The sequence below is a fragment of the Hypanus sabinus genome, chromosome 6, assembly GCF_030144855.1.
Source record: "Hypanus sabinus isolate sHypSab1 chromosome 6, sHypSab1.hap1, whole genome shotgun sequence".
Taxonomy (NCBI): domain Eukaryota; kingdom Metazoa; phylum Chordata; class Chondrichthyes; order Myliobatiformes; family Dasyatidae; genus Hypanus; species Hypanus sabinus.
In genome coordinates, this window is record NC_082711.1 from 56054522 (window position 1) to 56077791 (window position 23270).

The 23270-nt window shown below is 38.5% G+C and overlaps 1 protein-coding gene across 1 annotated transcript in view; it reads right to left on the reverse strand.

Annotated features, from left to right (window-relative positions):
- Positions 1 to 6573: 6573 nt before the first annotated feature.
- Positions 6574 to 23270, reverse strand: part of LOC132395485 (glial fibrillary acidic protein-like) — a 29748-nt gene continuing 13051 nt past the window's right edge. Inside the window, exons 3-9 of the mRNA XM_059972180.1 lie at positions 19904 to 19999; positions 18169 to 18327; positions 16676 to 16801; positions 11686 to 11906; positions 10557 to 10597; positions 7266 to 7342; positions 6574 to 7161 (exon numbers count right to left, since the gene is read on the reverse strand). Of these exons, the coding sequence (XP_059828163.1) occupies positions 7090 to 7161; positions 7266 to 7342; positions 10557 to 10597; positions 11686 to 11906; positions 16676 to 16801; positions 18169 to 18327; positions 19904 to 19999 (792 nt within the window). The 3' untranslated portion in view covers positions 6574 to 7089. The remainder of the gene's footprint in view (positions 7162 to 7265; positions 7343 to 10556; positions 10598 to 11685; positions 11907 to 16675; positions 16802 to 18168; positions 18328 to 19903; positions 20000 to 23270) is intronic.

A 23270-nucleotide genomic window follows, 5' to 3' on the forward strand; every position in this document is an offset into this window, starting at 1 on the left:
AGAGAGAGAAATGTGAGTTTTTCAAGAATGAAATCTTGTATTGTGGACATGTCATTGACAAGCATGGGTTATATAAGTCATAAGTGAAGATTGAAGTGATGCTGCAGGCACACAAGCCAGAAAATGTGTCACAGCTCTGGGCATATGTGGGCCTGGTAAACTACTACCACTGGTTTCTCCTAAACATTACGACAGTACTGCACTCTTTGAGTACATTGTTGCGAACAGGAGCAAGGTAGGAATGGTTAGAACGATGTGAAAGAGCATTCAAGAAAACAAAGAAACTAATAACATCCAATGAACTGCTCACCCATATTGACCCAACCCCGCCCATCAGACTGGAATGTGATGTGTCCCCTTATGCATTGGAGCTATTTTTGTCACACACTATGAAAGATGGATCTGAACATCCAATTATATTTGGTTCAAAATCACCGACAAGTGCAGTATACAACTATGTACAGATTGACCGAGAACCCCTTAGTCTAGTGTGGGGAATGAAGAAGATCCACCACTGCCTCTACAGACAAAAAAATTACGCTAGTGACAGAACAGAATCTCTTGTGTTCTTTTTCAATCCTGGGAAGGGAATTCTAGTGATAATTGCTACCTGGTTACAATGTTGGTCACTATTCATAGTGCCCTCTCGGATGACATCGATTTCAAGGGTACCAAACAACACAACAACACTATTGGAACCTGAAGAAGAAAAGTCTTCATTTTGCGACCCAGCAGAGGTGTTCCACACAGTGTTAATGGACCAGTTGCTGGTAACATATTCTGAAATACTAAGAGAAACGAGAAATGTCCTAACATTGTCAAAAGTCTATGACATCACCATGCAAGGATGGCCAGCTCATGGTAATCCTATTTTTCCAGAGTTCTCAATGAGACAAGACCAACTGTCAGTATGTCAAAGAACACTGATGTATAGATCTCGTGGTGTATAGATGTATAAATCTCTAAATGTATATCTGCTTTTATTTAAGTGATATGAAACACACCTAATGTTTTCCTGTTTTTCACACCACTCTCTGTAAACTCCAGAGGCTGTTTTGTGTGAAAATAGCAGAAGATTAGCAATTTTTGATCTATTCAAGCCACCCCATTTGGCACTAACAATTCTTCCACAGTCAAAGTCATTTAGAGATGATATACATATAGATCTCTAAACTGTGCACTAGAGTGTTAGAGAATCTGCATGAAGGACTCTTGGGTACAGTCAAATTGAAGAGTGTCACCTAGAGCTATATGGGGTGGCTGGGAATAGATAAACAGATTGAAGACTTGGCCAAAAGTTGTTAGGGATGCCAAAATGTTCAAAATGCACCCCTACAGGCACCATTACACCCATGGGAGTGGCCACTGCCACCATAGCAAAGAGTGCATGTTGACTTTGCTGGGCCATTCATGGACTCCATACTTCTGATTGCTGCGGTTGCTCATTCAAAATGTCTGGAGGTTATACCAGTGAAGTTCACTACCTCAGCAAAGGCCTCTGAGGATTATCTTTGCCAGAAATGGCCTAACTGAAGGAATTGTGAGTGACAACAGACTCATATCTGAGGGGTTCAGGATATTCTTGAAGAAAAATGGTATTTAACATTTCAGGTCAGCTCCCCACCACCCAGCAATGAATGGGTTAGCTAAAAGGTTTATGCAAACCTTCAAGAAGTCCATTAAAGCAAAGACCAGGAGGACATTTCTCTACAGTACAAGGTGGACAATTTCCTTTTTGTGTATCGGAATTCTGTTAATGCGACAACCTGCAATGCTGTTGATGAGCAGGAATCTCACGTAAACCTCCTGAAACCAGACCTATTCTGAAGTGCGGAATATACAGATCAACCAGTTGCCAAGTGAATCAGCAAATAGCTTCAAGGTTGGACTGGAGGTTCTAGCATGTGACTACCAACAGCACAAGTAGACACCCGATAGGTTAGTTACAAAATCTGAACCGCAGATGTACACAGTGGATGTTGGATGTCACACATGGAGATGTCGTGTAGTCCAGATACTAGATGCTCAATGGAAGAACACACATGATTCGACTGCATCCAACAAAACAGACACATTACAGCCAGTGATGATATCACTGGCAGCAACATGACACCGGTGACCGAGAACATTGTCTTAGATAAGACACCTACCTAACATAGTGCCACTCCACAGGTCTAGAGGTGCTGTGGAACATTATCATTGACAAGACACCTGCCAAACCTGATACATTTCACAGGTCCAGAGGCGCTATCCAGAAAGAAACAGTGCCACTCAAAAAAATGAACCTTTAGTATCGTGAAGTTAGTTATGGACTGTTATTGTGAAAACATGTTTATTTGAATATAGTTGGTAAAAGGAAAATTTAATGTTTTGTACAGATGCAGTTCTATGTTACATTAATGTAAGGGAGAAGAAATGTAATGTATGAATCTATTTCCTTTAGAGCCATGTCTCCCTTTAACACTACATATGGACTGGTGTCTACGCATGCATATTGATCTGATGTCAACGGATGTGCTTTGTTTTCATTTTCTCTCTCTCTTTCTCTCACATACACACACAGCAATGATAGTATACTAGTTAAAGCTATCTCCTGCATGCGTGCTTTTATTTAAGTGATATGAAACACACCTAATGTTTTCCTGTTTTTCATACCACTCTCTGTAAACTCCAGAGGCTGTTTTGTGTGAAAATAGCAGGAGATCAGCAATTTTTGATATATTCCATTTGGCACTAACAATCCTTCCACAGTCAAAGTCAGTTAGAGATGATATACATATAGACCTCTAAACTGTGCACTAGAGTGTTAGAGAATCTGCATGAAGGACTCTTGGGTACAGTCAAATTGAAGAGTGTCACCTAGAGCTATATGGGGTGGCTGGGAATAGATAAACAGATTGAAGACAGATTGATAGCCCAATTTTATTCCGCTCTCTTATGGTCTTGTGGTGTTTGCTGCCAGTTTTTTGTTTCTAATTTTGTAGCCAAAATATTCTATTTACTAAACAAGTTTGGAAAAGTGTGAGATGCCCTTGTATAGGAAAATTAGTCCAATAGTTGTTCCATATGTATACTGAAAATATTTGGGAGCACTCTCTTATCCACTCTGTCACATCTCTGTATTCTAGCACCCGATAATGGGTGAACAGAATGTTTTCTGCTAGAAAGACTAAATAGTAAATTTTGGTTCCACCACAATGATGCCAATGATTCCATTTCACTGCCTCAGGCTAAAATGCAGTTGATTATTCCAACATTCTCTTGCCTGGACTCTAATTTTCCACCATCCATAAACTTGAGCTGTCTAAACTCTGTCCATATCCATTGAAAGATTTTTATCTTTCTTCTCATATTCCTTCATCGTGTTCCCCAGATTACTGAGATTCCTGTGCTATTACTGATCATTTATGCATCCCAATAGCATTGCAAATACCAGCATTCCTGATTAGGCTTGCCAATTTGTAATGAATCGATCTTTCATTAACAGAATCCAGAATGAGACAGGTATTACATTTTTTTTAATGTAAGTAACTTTAGATTTAGCAAGTAATCCATGTGATAATTTTCATCACTTTTTTTCACCAGGAGAGTGTATTCCAAGTGAATCATAAATCACGTGCATGTGTGTGGCAGGGAGATCAATGGGTCTGGCAGGGAACAATGGAGAAGTGCACTGAAATGGTAGCTGGAAGGAAGAACAATGTTTATCCATGATACAACAGCTGAATGGAAATCTGATGTTTCCACCTTCCCAAAACAGTATGTTAATACACAAATATATGACTCAGTAATCCATGAAGGAATGTTTGTGATAAATCATGAGATGAATGAAATAGAGCTGTAATCAAAAACATAGAAACTGTTAGTAAGCGACAGAAGAGGACTAAAATAGAGCTGATTGAGAAGATTTGAGGGTGTGCAATTTAAAATAAAAATATTATAATTTTAGTTGAAGATTAAAATAAGTCAGCATGACTGAGATGAAAGAGTCACAATTGACTAACTTTGTTAAAAGTAGGGACAGAAAAGAGAGAAGCTGTTAATGCTACATCACGTGTGGTTATACCCTCACATTTGAATCATTCAATTGATAACTGTTTTAAGACATTTTTATAACAGGACTATTTTCTCTTCTCCAATTTTACTTCCTTTTTTTGTCTCCTTTCTGGTGACTCAGTCAAGGATCTTAGTCAGTGGAATTACAGACTACCACCCTCAAATCTCCAGACATTAGCATAGTGTTAAAACCAGTTGTCTATTGAAAACGGCACCATCCCTGTCCTGTTATCACAAAGCCTATAATACATTGTCAAGCCAGGATCACTGGAGTATGTTTAACTGGGAGGAAACCGTCATTCTTGTCTCCTTCAATTGCAGGGATACTAATGACAATTTCAGTGTTGTATCTCAGTGCAAATCACTCCAGTTTATCAGCTGAAACGAGAGTCTGTGGTTATGCATGGTGATCAAAGCAACAGTAGAACACTGCAGTGCCAAATCCTCTGGAATATAAAAAAACATTAAATCAACCTCAGTTGTGCAGCGATTTCTGAAAAATACCAGATGCTGGATGGACATAGATAAAATGTACCAACATCCACCAAGCTCAGATATGAAAAGGTGGATTAAAGCAGCCCATTGCTGATGGACCTTCAGTCATTATCAAACGATAGAGAACTGGAAGTGGGAATGTACATATTATTTGCAGCAGGACTGTCTCTATGCTTTGTAATCCAAAAAAATCCTCCTAAAAGTGAACGGCTCCTTTGTGGATTGAGTTGAAACACAATTTCCAGCCCGGAGCACCATTGAATCATAATTAGGATATGAACGAAAGATATGGAATGCTAATACTTAAATATTTAGAGTTCCTACATCCTGCTAGAGAACTGGAATATTTTAGTCACACAGAAGTCCTTTACAACTTTCATTTCAACTCTCCTTGCATGACTCATATAACAAAGTAGGAAACCCGTTCATGGTTTAGAGATGCATTTCTCTAAAATGGACAGTTCCTGATATTATTTCCCTTAAATTTTCATGGTCAGTTTTGAGGGAAAAATATCAGATGGAATTGGTGAGAATGGAAAAAATAGACATGTAAATATATTAGAGGTGGTGAGTTTGTGGCTGGATGCTGGCATGTAATGCTATCAGACATACACTGGGTGGGGCATCCTTTCTGTCATGATAAAAGCCCAGTTAAATTTAAGTTGTCACACTTAATTTGGGTGCTGATGTAATTGTGTTTAGAGTTAATTAATCTTTTAGGAGTCTGGCTCATCATTATTTAAGCACAGCCACAGCTTTTGTGGCTGGCACTCACTGGGGCCACGGCTACCATTGTTTCTGTAGATGTACATCTTCAGTGGATACCTTTATAAGTAAGGGTTCCCATGGACCCTTGGCTTAATGGTATTGGTCCATGGCATAAAAAAGGTTAGGTACTTCTGTTATAAAGCAACCGAGTTAGGAAGAAATTCCTGCTTCCTGAGAAGTCATTAAACATTAGCAGCAGTGGAAAAATTTTGAATACCTCTGTCAGATGGTCTCTATAGTCCTTTCTTTCCCAACAGTTCTTCCAGTTTCCAATAAGGTGACTAAGTTCCCTCCTCCCTGGAAACAGATATGCCAAATTTGGTTCCAGGCTTCACTATTTCTATGTAAGGTCATAAAGTTAAGAGACGAAAAAATCTTGCAATATAAATGGGTCTTCAAGCCATCAGAATATCAATCCAAATAATCAAATAGCCATTTGTTCTTTTAAAGAATATTTATGAATTTCATTGTGAATAATTGAAGTCTTTTAGTTGTTGGGGGTTCAGTCACTTGCTTAAAGAAAACGTAGACTGGCTGGTGTTCCTAATACCAGCAAAATCAGCTGGAGAAAAAACAGTTCAAGATCACTGTGGTATCAACACTTCAACAAACTTTTGTCTTTGAGTCTTGTTGGAGGATGCAACATAACTTCCATGAATACAGCTATCTTCTCATATACGTACTTCTCCTATATCCTTAAGACATATCCATTCAGCATTGAGTTTTTGCCGGTTCTTGGAACAATTCCATTAATTCATTCTTCTACTTATTTCCCTTTAACCAACACTTTCAAATATGACAATAAATACTCCTGAGTCTCCCACTAGCTATCTGTGCAAGGTAAAGATTGCTAATGCATTACATCCAAAGTAAGCATAGGCATATATTTCAAGTTGTTTCCTGGGAACTTAAGAATTCCTTCAAACATAGCTCTTACTATCTAGTTTCTCTGCAGGTGAAGATCTTATTCCAAACAGAAAGGAGTTTTCAGTAGAAGCTGTAAGTTTTCTGGAATTGTAGGAATAAAATTACACACAAGCCAAACTACTGTAGAAAACTAGCAAATGCTGACCTAAAGCTTCACAAAATGTAGGAGTGACTTACAGCAAAGGGAATCATTTATGTTTTTATGATATTAAAATATCTTTCAAAAAATGGGCTGATTAATTCTATCTTGTATTTCTTGTCTTCAGAAGGATGATGCTCTCATTTTAAGTAGTTAATTGTCATACATTCAACAAATGAACGATGTTACTGAAATATTTAATAGAAAACTCAGGATGAGAAATATTATTTCCTCCTGTTTATCTTATTTATTTAAGCAAATATGGCAATGCCTAATACAATGATACAGAGTACAGAGTTTCAAATTCAAAGTTGATTAATGTATGCGAAAAGAATTTGGTCCTATGCAAGCAAATGGGATCAGGCCCAGAGCATCCTTATGTCCATCTACATTTCTGTGTGCACAATTCTGTGACTAATTATTATGCAACTATGTTCTGTTTGACTACCCTCTGCAGCAATTAGTACTATTTCAAAAATGATTTGATATATGCTTCTGTCCAGTTCTTCAAATGAAGCTGCAAAGCTCTAGAACTTCACAATGAAAAAGAAATAATTGAAAGCAGAAAATGCCAAAATTATCTCAGCTTGTCAGGCAGCATCTGTAGAATGACAACAGAGAAACAAAAACACCATTTTCATTTTTCTTTTTTGCTCAGAGTACTGCCTCTTAAAAGACAGAATTCCTATTCTTTAACTGGAAACTTAATCTTCAGTTAGGTCTGTAGCTTCATCAGTAAATTTTATTTCATGATGTTCTGTGGTTTCAGCAATTACCTGGAACCAGGAAAAAGAAAAGCATATTATAATTCCTGTAAAATTGAGTTGTAATAATTCATTTAAAAAGATGAGTTTTATAAAATTAATTAGCAAAAACTAACCTCCCCATCTTTGATTTCAATTGTCTTCACTGACAATTGCCTGACAGGTGATCGAACTTCCAATCCATCTTCTTCTTCTGTAAGACAATGATGGTAATATAATAGTGCCTTGATACAAGTGTAATTAGATTGATTTAAAAATAGAAATCTTTCTTGAATTGATGAATTATTGGAACAATGAAAAGTCTATTGGAGCATAAAAGAAAAGATGATTTCAAAAGACTACATTTCATACTGTAACTCAGAACAACAAAAAAGGCGGGTGCTGCAAATGTAAACTAAAACAGAAAATACAGTACTGAAAATATTTGAAGTTTGGCAGCATAACATAAAACATGGAACATGTGCAGGAACAGGCCCTTCGGCCCACACTGTTGTACTAAACTAATTAAACTATTAATTAAATGCCTAGTTAAACTGATCTCTTCTGCCTACATACCCCTCCATTCTCTGCACATTCTGGTGCCTATCTAAGTCTCTGAAATACCCTTACTGTATTTGCCTCTAATACCATCCTCGGCAGCACATTCTGGGCACCTACCATGCCTCTGTAAAAGAAAACTTGCCTTGCACATCTCCTGTGAACTGAACTCCTCCTAGCTTAAAGGCATGCCCTCTAGTATTGGACAATTTGACCCTGAGGAAAAAGATACCAGCTATCTACTCTCTCTGTCATAATTTTGTGAACCATTATCAGGTCTCGGCTCAGCCACCGCCACTCCAGAGTAAAAGAACTGGTTTGTCCAACCTCTCCCTTTAGCACATGCCCTCCAATCTGGAAAGCATTTTGGTAAACCTCTTCTACAGCTTCTCCAAAGACTTCACATCTCTCCGATAATGGGGTGATCAGAATTGAATGCAATATTCCAGATGCGGCCACCTAGAGTTTTATAAAGTTCCAATGTAACTTCTGGACTCAATTCCTCAACTAATAAAGGTAGATGATTTTTCATAAGATCTTATAAAAAGTCAGAAACAAAATGTTTTAAGTTGCAGTGAAGAAGATCGGGGGTGGGGGAGGGGGAGTGGAGAGAGTGAATATCTGCAGTCAGGTAAAGACCAAATGGTACGAATAGTGACGGTGCCTGCCGAGAGATAGTGGTGAAAGTTTGCGAATTGCAGCTGATCTGTGTGATGTGTGTAAATAGCAGGAGATCAATAAGAAAAGAAGTGGGGTCAGACATGTACATGCTGAAATTGCAGTAAACAACAATACCACATAGATCCCAACAAATGTGTAAACTGCATTTACTTTCTCACTAAAATCCACAAGCAGGAATATCTTTGTAGATCCATCAGTTTGGCTGCTCTTGTTCAATAGGACCCCTTTATTCTTATCTGACTGTTCTTTCTCCTGTGTCCTGTCTTATCTCTGGTGCCCTCAGATACTTTGATAGTTTCAGGTTTCTTGGTCTCAGTTAGCTCACTTCACCACAGAAGTCCAATCCCCACCACCATCCCACACCCAAATGACATAAGGGCCCCTTTCCTTTCTTAAACTGGGGCCCAGTAGCCTCCTACCATCTCCACTCACCTTTGTTTTGCATCAAATGTTCACACACTAGATAATTAATTTCTTCTTGATTTGACATGCTTCTTCCAGTTCAGAGGTTGGGGAGCCTCTGTGGACCTCTACACAGGTCAAAGATGGCACGGAGCTGCAGTCTCCCTCAAGGTCATGACTCAGATTTAGTTGCTTTCTCAGTTTGTAGGGATGGTTTGGGGGACAGAGATGGGAGTTAGGGATTAGGTTAGGTTTAGATACAGGGATATGGGGGAATTACAAGTCAGGCTGCGGTCTGAGACTCCATTCTACACTCAAAGCCAGCAACATGGACATGGTATACCCGTAAGCAGAGTCAAGCCAGCAGACCACAGTAGTGGAGGCCCGATGGCCAGAATCCCGAATGGTGAATCACTGGCATAGTCGCAGGCCCAGTACCTCTGAGTCTGAGTCAACTGGAGGCTGTACTGTGTTTTAGAACTGTGTACGTGCTTGGGAGGGAGGAATTTGGCTTGTTTTTTTCACTCGTATTCTGTGTTGTTCTACCAAACATTGTGGACACACCATGTTGGTACTGGAATATATGCTGACTTTTACGGGCTGTCCCCAGCACACCTTTGGATGTGTTGGTTGTTAATGCAAACAATGCATTTCACTGTATAATAACCTGAATCTTGAGATCTTGAATCTTGGCTACAATATAGGGCTGCCTCTCTGTGGGATTGATGTTTCTACAAGAGGAGACAGCTTCTCCTTCGCTCCCATTTCAGCATTCTGATATGACTGTCCCCCCTCCCCGCCCCCCCCCACTGTACCTCTCTTCTATCTCCAGCAGCATGTGCTCTTCTTAATGAATCCTTCCATCTCAGTCGGGGAGGCAACATCATTTACCACACACCTTCCAGATGAAGTAAATCTTACAATTTGGTGACCTGTATTCAGTGTCCTTTATATGGTCTCCTCTATGCTGGAGACACCAAATACAGATTTGATGGCTGCTTTCTAGAACTCAGTCTGTAAGGGTGACTGAAATTTCTGGTTCCCTGTCATCCTTAATTTGACCCTCTCACTCCCTCTCCTACTCTGACCTTCCTTTCTGTGGCCACTTTCACATTGTTTCAAAGCCCAATGTAATCTCAAAGAATAAAATTTCATATTCTGACCTGATATATTAAAACCCTCAAGGCTCAACATTAAATTCCAGTATTTAAGATAACTAGCTTTTCCAGTTAACATTTGAACTAGTTAGTTTATCCTGACATGAACTTGCTATACAAACTCATTCTTCTATTTCCAAATACGTGATATCATCTGCTAAATATTTTCAATATTCGCCTTTTGTCTCAACTGCAATAGTTTTACATCACAATGTCCATATAATTTTTGACTCTCGCATTTAGATCCAATTCACATCTCCTTTCAAATTGCCAATGATTCACCATTCTATCTCAGTCATCATCAATGTTATTTGTATCATTCAGTAAGTTTAGCCTCCATAGCTATTAGAGTCATAGTCACACAAAGTGCTGGAGCAACTCAGCAGGTTAGGCAGGTCCATGGAGGGAAATAAACAGGCAATGTTTTGGGCTGGGACCTGAGTTCTTCATAGATATTACCTGACTTGCTGAGTATTTCCAGCATTTTTCTTTTTTTATTTTATATTAGTAATTTAGACATTGATACTTCAACCAGAGCAATAAACAGTATCTCATATGAGCATACTGTTGTAAAAACGAATGGTCAAATTTAAACATTTTTGAATCCTTGAAAAAACAGTAGTCACTTACCATTCAGGAGCAGAGAAGTAATTGGAGGTTGTATGGAAATCCTGTAAAATAAGGTATTTTGTCAGCATGTCTATTATGCCACTGTTTATGTCAATATAAGTCATGACTACTCATTGCTGTTCATAATTTAAGATATTCTCATATTATAAAATACTGGATAGTAAATATTTTATTTGATTTCTATCGGTGGTCTCTCAGAGGAATGATGATAATCATGTATTTCTGGTCTCAATGCTTCACTTCCACAAGAAAAGCAAGACATAAGTTTGGCTTTTCCATCATTTAAGACAGGTAAAAGAATGTAACTGATCCTTAGTGAAAACATAAAATAGATAAAATAGAATCAACAGCTAAATTAACAGCATTGTTGCTATTGTCCACTTTGAAATTTCCAGTTTTGTGCAATTTCCCTCAGAAGCTGAGACATTGGATTAATCGGTACCCAAATTTTAAGCACAGGTCTTGCAAAGATTAAGTAAACTGATGTTTGTGATATTTCTGGGTGAAGTAGTGCCAATCACAAAATTGGATGTAACCCATTTTTGGCATGTGTGATGCTTTTTCAGTATCCGATGTGTAGTATATGAGATTGCTCAAGTAATGGTCATTTCCATACCTAACAACATAGCAATTTTATCAACTTTGCCTCCAACTTCCACCCTGTCCCTAAATTCTCTTGGTCCTTTTCTGACACCTTTCCCCCCTTTCTTTATTACTCTGTCTCCATCTCTGGAGACAAAGTGTCTACTGACATCCTTTTTTAACCTACCAATTCCCCTGGCTATCTTGACTATACCAGTCCTGATTAAGGGTTTTGGCCCAAAACCATGACGGTTTACTTTTTTCCATAGATGCTGCCTGGCCTCCAGCATTTTGTGTGTGTTGCTTGGTTTTCCAGCATCTGCAGATTTTCTCGTGTTTGACTATACCTCTTCCCAGCCTGTCTCCTATAAAAATGCTATTCCCTTTTCTCAGTTCTTCTGTATCTGGTCAATCTGTTCCCTGGATGAGGCTTTCCTTTTCAGGACATCCGAGATGTTCTCCTCCTTTAAAGAATGGCATATCCCTCCCTCCACCATTGAGAGTGGACAATATCAAAAAGCAGGTAAAAAGTACACAGAAGTCTCACCGGATTTCCTCAGACTCCAGTAATTTCCTGTATGTTGCAATCTCAGCATCTAAAACTGTCTTAACTTTTAGTAAATCCTGATATTCAAACAGTCGACGGCTCATCTGTTCACTCAAATTATTGATTTCATCATCACGTTGAGCAATTATTTCTTGGAATTTTTCAGCCTCCTTGCCAAATCGTACTTCCAATTCGTCCTTCTGACGCTCAAGAAGCTCTTTCTGTATTAAGGAAAAATAATCCTTTACTATTTTTCTTGTGTTTGTTGTCATATTCTTCCCTTTCCTGACTCAAACTTAACTTCCTATGTAGCCATAAAAATGAATTTTCAAAAGTGACTTATAATTACATTGCCATCTCTGCCTCCAGGTGAATAGTAATCTGAAACCACCCAGGCATTTCAAACCCCACCTAGTACCAATACCCAGATTGAATCTTCATACTTTTGGGCTGCAATGTGTTAGAGTCTAGCCAGTAGTTTTCTGGAGAACCCTCTGTTGGCTTTAGTGTGCATGAGAGGATGGTCCAGAATTTTGCACCAATATACTCAGTGAAGTACAGCATTCACTGGAGGTTAGCTGTAGATACATCTAATCACTAAATTCACCCTAGACACTACTGAGACCAGGGAATCTAATTTTTCCTTTGTGCCTAGACTCTTTCTTCTTACATGTGTATCTTTGGATATCCTATACCATTTTAATAGTTTAGAATTTCCCAGAGCCAACCAATATTTCTTTATTATGGATCAGCAATACTCTGCACCTCCATTCCATATCAGTATGGTTTGAGGGCATGTCCACTTCTTCCTTACATGGAATCTTAACCAGATCCCATTCACCTGGATGAAGTTCTCCTCACATTGAAAAATTTCTCCTTCAACTCCCTTCACAACCTTCAAAGCAAAGGTATAACTATGAGCACTTGCTTGGACGAAAGCTATCGTGTGGTTTTGTTAGATACATGGAGCAGTCCTTGCTTTGATCCTACTTGGGTCTACTCACTCAACTTGTAGAGTTTGACCTGCTGGGCAGGTCCCACATTCTATTATTAGCAACATATCACAGACAAAGAAACACAATTACCATCTAACTGCCTCATTTATCCATATGACTTGGGGTCTCACCCTATCACAGGTGTTCTGTTTGCCCTATCCATACCCCACTGCCTTCTCTGTAATTTAAGATTATTTTATTTTTATTTCCTTTTCCCAGTTCTAAAGTGGAATCTCAAACCTGAAATGTTAATTCTGTTTTCACTTTCCACTGAAACTGTCTTGTTGAGTTTCCAGTATTTTCTGTTTTTTCCCCAATGATTTCATATTTCCAGCATCTGTCATATTCTGTAATGTTCTAAATAAAAAGTCTAATAAACTTCATCTTTTGCAATGGCTTGAACATTTAATTGAAATTATTATTATGTCATTTTTAATTAAATGTGATCTGTTTTTAAATTAATGCAGTATTTTCTATATTAAATTATCTACAGTTCTTGGTTATTGTTGCACTTTCCACTTGTAGGATACCTGTGTTATTAACGGTTTGGGGCATAAAAAGTTAATAGGGTAGTGGGACTAGCATAGGAAATAAGTTTGGGTGGCAGCTCAGTTGAATATCCATTTATGTTAATTGAAAGAAGGAGCAGAAATTACATTATGCTTGTTGATGAACAAAAATACAATCTGAATAAAGCTAAGCATCAATAAACCAGTCAACATTCTAAATTGAGTGTATCTCTATATTGGAAATGCACTGAAACATTGTCAACATTCTTTGCCCATTTTTAGCAATATTTCATAATGCAGCTTTGCTTTTATCATATTTTAGTAGCTCAGTGTGTGATTTTAAAGAAGGAATAAAGTAAAACCAGAGAAGACTGGAAATGCACAAACGAAGTGTCTTCAACTTGAAGCATTTGCATTGTTTCTTTTCCCACAGATGAGGCCTGACTTACAGCGTATTTCTGGCATCTTCTGTTTCATTTTAGATTTCTAGCATCTATGTTGTTCTCTTTTTAATTTTCATTTCTGAACAGATACTGTGGGCTTGAAGTCACCAGATCACAGTGTTTTCAATTTATGCTGTGTTTACTTGGAGAGTTACATATACATGCTATTGAGAAAGAAGGGAACCCTCACACCAAAATATTCTGAGAGGCTTGTTTCAATATAGCATCAGTGCAGGGACTAGCTGGTCAATTGTAGATGAAACTCCTCTCACGATTATTTTCTCAACTCTTCTAATGTCTCCCTATAGGTATCCTGATTGCTTAACATTCGGAACTTGATGAGCAGTTTTTCCCAGTACTAAATATTAGGAAGATTGAAAAAAAAACACACCTGGAGGAACTCAGCAGATCAAACAGCATCTCTGGAGGAAAGGGATGGTTGACTTTTTAGTGACAGAACAGATGCTACTTGACCCACTGAGTTTCTAGAGCAGTTTGTTTTTTTTTTGGCCTTAGATTCCAGCATCTGCAGTATTGATTTCCATTGGAAGATCAATACCATTGTCTTTAGTTCCCCCTACAATATATTTTCCCAGCTCGTTCTTTGACAACTATGACACTGACCTGGAGTATTTCTGAACATGGTGTCATGTTAGAGAGTGAGGAGCACATCAGATCCCATTATAGTCAAAATAATCTCCAAAACAACTATGTCTAGTCTATATGTGACTTTAGGCCAAATAATGTGATAGATTCTTACCTGGCATTTCATTTCAGCCACAATTAAAAAGAAACAATAAATGCTGTCAGTGCTTACAGCATCAGCACCCCATGAACAAATAAATGAAAACCTTGAATAAATACTGTACGTATGCATTTACAAAAATGCCTCAAATGTTTCTAAAACAGCCAAGGCTGAGAAGAATTTTGAAAGAAGCAGCAGCAGTTTGCTAAATTTCAAAGTACTAACAAGCTAAAAATGTATGTCACACAAATTTGTAAATTAAAGTACATTAATATGAGAGTATTCATAGTCACAGTCTTCTAACACTGAAGCAGGTATGAGTCCATGTCAGCAATCAAGACTATTTGCACCATTTCTATACTAATCCCAATTTATTCTCCTCATATTCCTATCACTGTTCCATTCACTTATATATTGGCATATCTTTGGGATATGGCAGGAAATTGGCGAAGCTTAGGAACAGTCACAGGGAGTGTGCAAACTGCACACAGACAGCTTCTCAGTTCAGGATTGAACTCAGATTGCTCTAACAGCGAGAGAGTGCCTCTATTAGCTGCACCATTATGCCCCCCATATCGCAGGCGTCTGATTACATGCATACGAGCACATTGTGGGGAGCTAGGGAAGAAACAGTAGGGGCCCTGGTGGAGACATAGCTTGAGCCACAGATCAGGCACAAGAGACGGGAGGATGACAAAATAGTGCTGCAAGGACAAGCCAGAAAGCTACAGGCCAGTGAGTCTAACATCAGTGGTGGGAAAGTTACTGGAGTATTTCTAAGGGGCAAGTTGCACCAGCATTTGAAAAGACAGGGACTGATAAGGGACAGACAGCTTGGCTTTGTGTGTTGGAGATCGTGCCTCACCCACTTGACTGAGTGTTTTTTAAGGAAGTAACGAAGATTTCTTAGAGCAGGGAATTGAATATAGGAACTGGGATGTCATGGTGCACCTGTGTGTCATTGGTAGGGCCATACTGGAGTACTGTGCTTATTTCTGGCCACCCTGCTATGGGAAGGATGTAATTAAGCTAGAAAAAAGTTCAGAAAAGATTCACAATGATGTTACTTAGATTGGAGGGCTTAAGTTACAAAGAAGGATATACAAAATGCTAAAGAAACTCATTGGGCCAGGCAGCATCCATGCGGGAAATAGTTGATATTTTGCATTCAGACTCCTCCAGGTCTGTAAAGAAAGATGGGATATAGCCAGTGTGAAAAAGGATGAGGGGAAGGGTCTAATTGGACAAACAACACCTGATAATCTGCCTTGGTATTCTCCAATCTGATGGCATGAATATCAAGTTCTCAAACTTCTGTAAGCACTGTCCTCTGTGCCCTCTCCCCTTTTCCATTGTCTCAGCAGCATTCATACCCCTTCCTTTCCCCCCATATCCTCTTAGCTTTTCCATCCGATACACATTCCTCCCTCCATCTCACCTCCTCTCCTCCCCTATATTCCATGGTTTACTGTCCTTTTCTATTAAATTCTATCTTCTTCATCTCTTAATTACTTTCACCTTTCTCCTCTCAGCTTCTAACCTCATTGCCACACCCACTTCCCCATTTGTTACCTTCACCTGTCTCCTGTATCTACCTTTCACAGACAGCTTGTGCTCCACCCCTTCCCCCTACCTTTTTATGCTGGTTAAATTCCCTCTTTCTTTCCAGATCTGAAGAAACATCTTGTCCTGAAATATCAACTATGCATTTCCCTCCATAGAAGCTGCCTGACCTGCTGAGTTCCTCCAGCATTTTGTGTGTTGCTTCAAATTCCAGCATCTGCAGTCCCTCTTGTGTGTCTGAGTTATAAGGAGAAATTAGACATTTTTTTCCAGTCCAGAGGCTGTGTTTTTTTACCCCAGAGAGCATAGGAGGTTGAATGCGACATTATAGAGGGACATAACATATTGAGAGACATAGCTGAGGTGGATGGCCCTAGACTTTTTCTCAATGTAGGGGAACCTAGAAGTAGGGGCCTAGGTTTAAGGTGAGAGGACACAGATTTAAAAGGGACCTGAGAGGAATCCATCACTTAGAGGGCAATGGGTAAATGGAATGATCTGGCAGAGCAAGATGTACAGGTGGGTATAACTAAAATGTTTAAAAGATATTTATACATGTGTATAGAAAGAAAAGGTCTAGAAGGTTATAGGTCAAATGTAGGCAAATGGTACTAGCTCATCTTGGTCCACCTGGAAGTGTTGAGCAAAAAAGATTGTTTCTGTGCTGTATAACTTTATGACTCGGTGACTCTATGACATATGGCTGAGTCTGCTATTTATTCTTGTGTTACTTACAGCTCCTTTAAGTGCCTCAACTTCACACTTTAGTGCTTGGGCCTCCCGACGATATTCATTCGCTTCTTGTTTTGCGAGGCGGAGTGTTTCATTGGTGCGGTGCACATTCTGATTCAGATCGGAAATCTGCTTAAAAACAAAATCTTTGAAAGTACAGTTTTTTTCTGCGCATTGGTGCAATGCTCTTTCTGTGTTTCCTTGACCAAATGTCTTCTGTGGCATAATGACTAAGTTCACAACGACCATTGCTACTACAGACTAAATTAGATAGCAATTTCTAGGGTTCTTCACTTATTAGACTGAAGAATCTGCTGTGGGCCAAGTGGTGGCCAAGTCTGAAGGTTTAACCTGAAAATATAAATTATACTTAAATCATGCACAAAATGCTAAATAAAGAGACAAAAATAGAGAAGGAATTATTAGCAGGAGAGAAAGGTAAAATAAGCAAAATAAGGAAAGATAACTTCAATATTTATTTATTTTGTGTACTGATACACATAAAAGATCCAGAAAATGAAGTCTGAATTACTCAGATGGTCCACAATTTGAAGCATGGCAGCTTCTTGCTGATAGATTTGGCATTGAAATCATTGAGCTCATCAAATAATTAGGGTCAGTATATTCAACAGTAAGTGAATTTTCAGCAGTGTGCTAAATCAAAATTAGTATTAACCAGCTGATGTGATGCAGAAAAAGGGCGAGTCATTCTTTTATAATATAATTAGTGCTGAAGATATTAAGAATAATGAATATTAAAATCATCTCCCCTTTAAAGTGATATCCATATCCTCCTGTGAGAGGTGGTGCACTTTGATGGAATTAAGGAGAGTGGAAGTTGTACAAAAACACCTGGGTGTCTTTGTCCAAATCAGTATCAGTTTTCTTGTCACTGTCGTACGTCATGACGTTTATTGTTTTGTGGCAGCAGTACAGTTTAAGGCATAAAAAATTACTGCAAGTTACAATGAGAAAAAAAAATCACTGGAAGTTAGCTTGTGGTGACAGCAACGACAAGGAAGGCAAATAGTATATTATTCCTGTTTTGAATCCCTTTGGTTTTTAGGTATTAGATTAATTATTATTTGTCTGTTTAGGTTGAGTTCTAATTCACTTTCTATCTATTATTCCACTTTTCTCTAGAAATGTTTGTATTTTAACCAATCATTATAATTCTAAAAACAGCATTTGACAGCTTATAGCATCATTTGTTGAAAACTATTTTCCTGACATTACTACCAACATGGGTTATGATTCTTAGTGCTGTTTCCTTGGATCTGCATTATCTATTCCTCCCATTGATCATTGCTCTTCAAGGATCTTTGGTAAGAACAAGTTCCATTCACTGAACACCTTAAAATCATATTCCAGACTGGTACCTTTCTCTGGGCAATTGTGTTCAAAAAGATTTCCTCATCTATGATATTTCCAACATGGTATTTGAAACACACAGGGTTAGAATAATAAATGATGAAGGAAAAAATTTGAAAATGTACCTTAGACTTGTACCAATCCTCAGTTTCAGAAATATTCTTTGCAGCAAGTTTATCAAATTGAGACCGAGCTTCATGAAGAGCCATAGAAAGATCAGGAGCAGCAAAATCTTTTTCTATTCTAGTTTGTTGTTCTTCTTGAACTTGTAGCTCATTAAGTTCCTGAAGAAGAAATAATAATTTAGACTCATCACTTAACATAATTTTAGGCTTAATTTAGTCTGTACTCTCTGACATGCGCTAACAGTTCTGAGACCACTTGCTATCATTCTTAAGAATAAGTGTCACAAACGTGGCATCAGAATATGAAAATTGGAATCCCAAACTTCCTAGCTGCTCTTCACTGGGGTTTGCATAGTGAACTCCAATGACAGAGTATGCATGAAGTACAATAACAAAGCACATACTATATGATTTCCTATCCTACCAATTTCACTGGGGAAATCTGCCTATTAAACCTGTCATAAGCAGTGTTTATTTTTATCAATGAAGTGGGACAAATGTAAAGGTACCAGGTAAATATAAGCATACTTGCATTTTTAAATCAATCAACTTTTATTTAAACAAGGAAAATACATATTTTTAAATATTCATATTTAGAAAACAAAACATTGAATGATTTTTGATCACTAGAGATTCTGCAGATGCTGAAAATCTTGAGCAACATACACAAAATGCTGGAGGAACTCAGGAAATTAGGCAATATCTTTAGAGGGGAATAAACAGCTGGACAAAGATTCTTCATCAGAAGTGGAAAGAAAGGCTCAGAAGCCAGAATAAGAAGGTGGGGGAGGGGCTGTTCATGTCCTCTGCTATAATGAAGCCAGACTCAGGGTGGAGGAGAAATACTTTGTATTCTGTCTTGGTAGTCTGCAACTTGATGTCATGAACAAAGATTTCACTAACTTTTGGTAATTTTTTCCCCTTTCTCCTTTTCTCTTTTTCTATTCTCCATTCTGATACCCTTTTACCTCTTCAATTCTCCTCATATGCTATCTCTGCCGCCCATCTCCTCCCCAAACCTCCTCCAAAATTTTGCGATGATTTTTAATAGCTTCCGAGTTTTTAATGTCTTTGAATCTCAGAAAGGATAGTGACGAATGTTAAAAGCCTGTCAAAATATTTTTGTTCAGCTCTTCTGACTGAGCTTCTTTTAGGTTGATTATGTGACAGTGTTACATTGTTCAAGTCCCATTTAGGACCTTGATGGCTTTGGAAAGAAAGTCAGTAGCAGTACATACACAAACAGTAAGTATGCATTTGCTATATAGTGCAGTGGCTACTGAGAACTGCTTGTGACTAAAAGGAGATGTGACTTTTGGTCATTTTCTTATGTATAATTCCCTCCAAACAGGAATACAGACTTTAGATGGACTTGCATTAATCAGATGTAGATGTGACACAGAGGTACAATCTCAGTCAAGAATCATTTACATTTTGTAGTAACAATACATGTGATGATTTTACTGTTGTTGGACCCACTTTACAGTAGAAAGAGTCCAGATTTAGTAGATAGGAAGAAATCCATAATCCTAAAGTGATTGGATAGTCCTTGGTGTACTCAGCTATTACAGTTTTGGACTCAAGAACCAAGAATAATCTTCTTATTCCCCATCCTCACTCGCCACCACCCAGCCTCATTGTTCTAACTGTTGGTTTTGAGCAATTGTTAAGGTATGTTAAATTGAATACAGAAGGATATAAACCAAAGGAATTTTAAATGGCAATGTGTCCTTACTTCTTCATGAAGTTTCTTTAAGAAGTTTATTTCATCTTGAAGTGCATTAACTTTCTGTTGCAGATCCGCACAGTTCAGAGCAGCTTCATCGACATCCTGTTGGACAGATAAACATTATTTTTATAGACCCTTTGCTAAACCCAACTGGTAGCTTTTCTGAAGCTGGGCATGGGGAGTCTTCCCCTCATGACCAAATAGTACTCCTATACAATGCAGACGTTTTAAGCTAGCAAAATATAAAAACCACTGATGCCCAGATAGGCATCAGTTATTCACACATCAGTCCATCCTGATCACCACCTCCTCCTCACACATACATATATTTATAAAATATCTTGTCTCAGTTCTGTGCATGAAATGAAACAGACTCATAGAAAACTACAGCACAGAAACAGGCTCTTTGGCCCATTTAGTCCATGCTGAACCATTAATCTGCCTAGTCCCATTGACCTGCACCTGGACGATAGCCCTCCAAATCCCTCCCATCCATGCACCTATCCAGCTTATTCCACAATCTCACCACCGCAGTGAAAAATACTCCCTGATGTTCCCTTTAAACATTTCACCTTTCACCTTCAACCCATGACTTCTAGTGGCAATCTCACCTAACCTCAGTGAAAAATGCTGATTGTATTGACACTCTCTTTGCCCCTTCATAATTTTGTATATCTTTATCCAATGCCCTCTCAATCTTCTACATTCTAGGGAATAAAGTCCTAATCTATTCAACCTTTCCCTATAACTCAGGTCTTTAAGTCCCTGCAAATTCCTTGCAAATTTTCTCTGCATTCTTTCAATTTTATTTATATCTTTTCTGTAGATAGGAGACCAAAACTGCACACAATACTCCAAATTAGGCCTCACTAACATCTTACAATTTCAACATAACATCCCAGCTCCTGTACTCAATAAATTGATTTATGAAGGCCAATGTGCCAAAAGTTTTCTTTCTGACCTTGTCTACCTGTGACACCACTATCATTGAATTATAGACCTGTATTCCCAGATCCCTTTGTTCTATTGCACTTCTTGTTTCAGATTTGAAACATTTTGTGGCTGTGTAACCATACTATACCCAAGAACATTTTTCAACGAGACCATAAAACTTGTCCTTTTGTCTTTTCATGTCTTTAAGATAGATTACTCACCAAGGTAATAACTGTATTTTTTTTATTGTCCCCAGAAATAAGAGAAAGTGGATCAAAATTGCACCTAATGTCTTTAATGGTTTTTATGTCCACAACTTCTTGTTAAGGGATAGGAAGCAGGATTGAAAAGCTTTGTGATTGACAATTCAGATGGTTTAAACTGTAAATTTTGTTTTTAACTTGGGGCAATTGTTTGGAGTTGAGATGAGTGGGGTCAGGATGATAAAAGTCCAATCTGGTCAGGATGCTGGATTGTCAAACAAGATAATGATTATAGACAATAGACAATAGGCATAGGAGTAGGCCATTCAGCCCTTCGAGCCAGCACCACCATTCAATGTGATCATGGCTGATCATCCACAATCAGTACTCTATTCCTTCCTTCTCTCCATATCCCTTGACTCCGCTATCTGAAGCTGGGCATGGGGAGTCTTCCCCTCATGACCAAATAGTACTCCTATACAATGCAGACGTTTTAAGCTAGCAAAATATAAAAACCACTGATGCCCAGATAGGCATCAGTTATTCACACATCAGTCCATCCTGATCACCACCTCCTCCTCACACATACATATATTTATAAAATATCTTGTCTCAGTTCTGTGCATGAAATGAAACAGACTCATAGAAAACTACAGCACAGAAACAGGCTCTTTGGCCCATTTAGTCCATGCTGAACCATTAATCTGCCTAGTCCCATTGACCTGCACCTGGACGATAGCCCTCCAAATCCCTCCCATCCATGCACCTATCCAGCTTATTCCACAATCTCACCACCGCAGTGAAAAATACTCCCTGATGTTCCCTTTAAACATTTCACCTTTCACCTTCAACCCATGACTTCTAGTGGCAATCTCACCTAACCTCAGTGAAAAATGCTGATTGTATTGACACTCTCTTTGCCCCTTCATAATTTTGTATATCTTTATCCAATGCCCTCTCAATCTTCTACATTCTAGGGAATAAAGTCCTAATCTATTCAACCTTTCCCTATAACTCAGGTCTTTAAGTCCCTGCAAATTCCTTGCAAATTTTCTCTGCATTCTTTCAATTTTATTTATATCTTTCCTGTAGATATGAGACCAAAACTGCACACAATACTCCAAATTAGGCCTCACTAACATCTTACAATTTCAACATAACATCCCAGCTCCTGTACTCAATAAATTGATTTATGAAGGCCAATGTGCCAAAAGTTTTCTTTCTGACCTTGTCTACCTGTGACACCACTATCATTGAATTATAGACCTGTATTCCCAGATCCCTTTGTTCTATTGCACTTCTTGTTTCAGATTTGAAACATTTTGTGGCTGTGTAACCATGCTATACCCAAGAACATTTTTCAACGAGACTATAAAACTTGTCCTTTTGTCTTTTCATGTCTTTAAGATAGATTACTCACCAAGGCAATAACTGTATTTTTTTTATTGTCTCCAGAAATAAGAGAAAGTGGATCAAAATTGCACCTAATGTCTTTAATGGTTTTTATGTCCACAACTTCTTGTTAAGGGATAGGAAGCAGGATTGAAAAGCTTTGTGATTGACAATTCAGATGGTTTAAACTGTAAATTTTGTTTTTAACTTGGGGCAATTGTTTGGAGTTGAGATGAGTGGGGTCAGGATGATAAAAGTCCAATCTGGTTGGGATGCTGGATTGTCAAACAAGATAACGATTATAGACAATAGACAATAGGCGTAGGAGTAGGCCATTCAGCCCTTCGAGCCAGCACCACCATTCAATGTGATCATGGCTGATCATCCACAATCAGTACTCTATTCCTTCCTTCTCTCCATATCCCTTGACTCCGCTATCTTTAAGAGCTCTACCTAACTCTTTCTTGAAAGCATCCAGAGAATTGGCCTCCACTGCCTTCTGAGGCAGAGCTTTCCATAGATCCACAATTCTCTGGGTGAAAAAGTTTTTCCTCAACTCCGTTCTAAATGGCCTACCCCTTATTCTTAAACTGCGGCCTCTGCTTCTGGACTCCCCCAACATTGGGAACATGTTTCCTGCCTCAAGCGTATCCAATCCCTTAATAATCTTATATGTTTCAGTCAGATCCCCTCTCATCCTTCTAAATTCCAGTGTATACAAGCCCCGTTGCTCCAATCTTTCAACATATGATAGTCCCACCATCCCGGGAATCAACCTCGTGAACCTACGCTGCACTCCCTCAATAGCAAGAATGTCCTTCCTCAAATTTGGAGACCAAAACTGA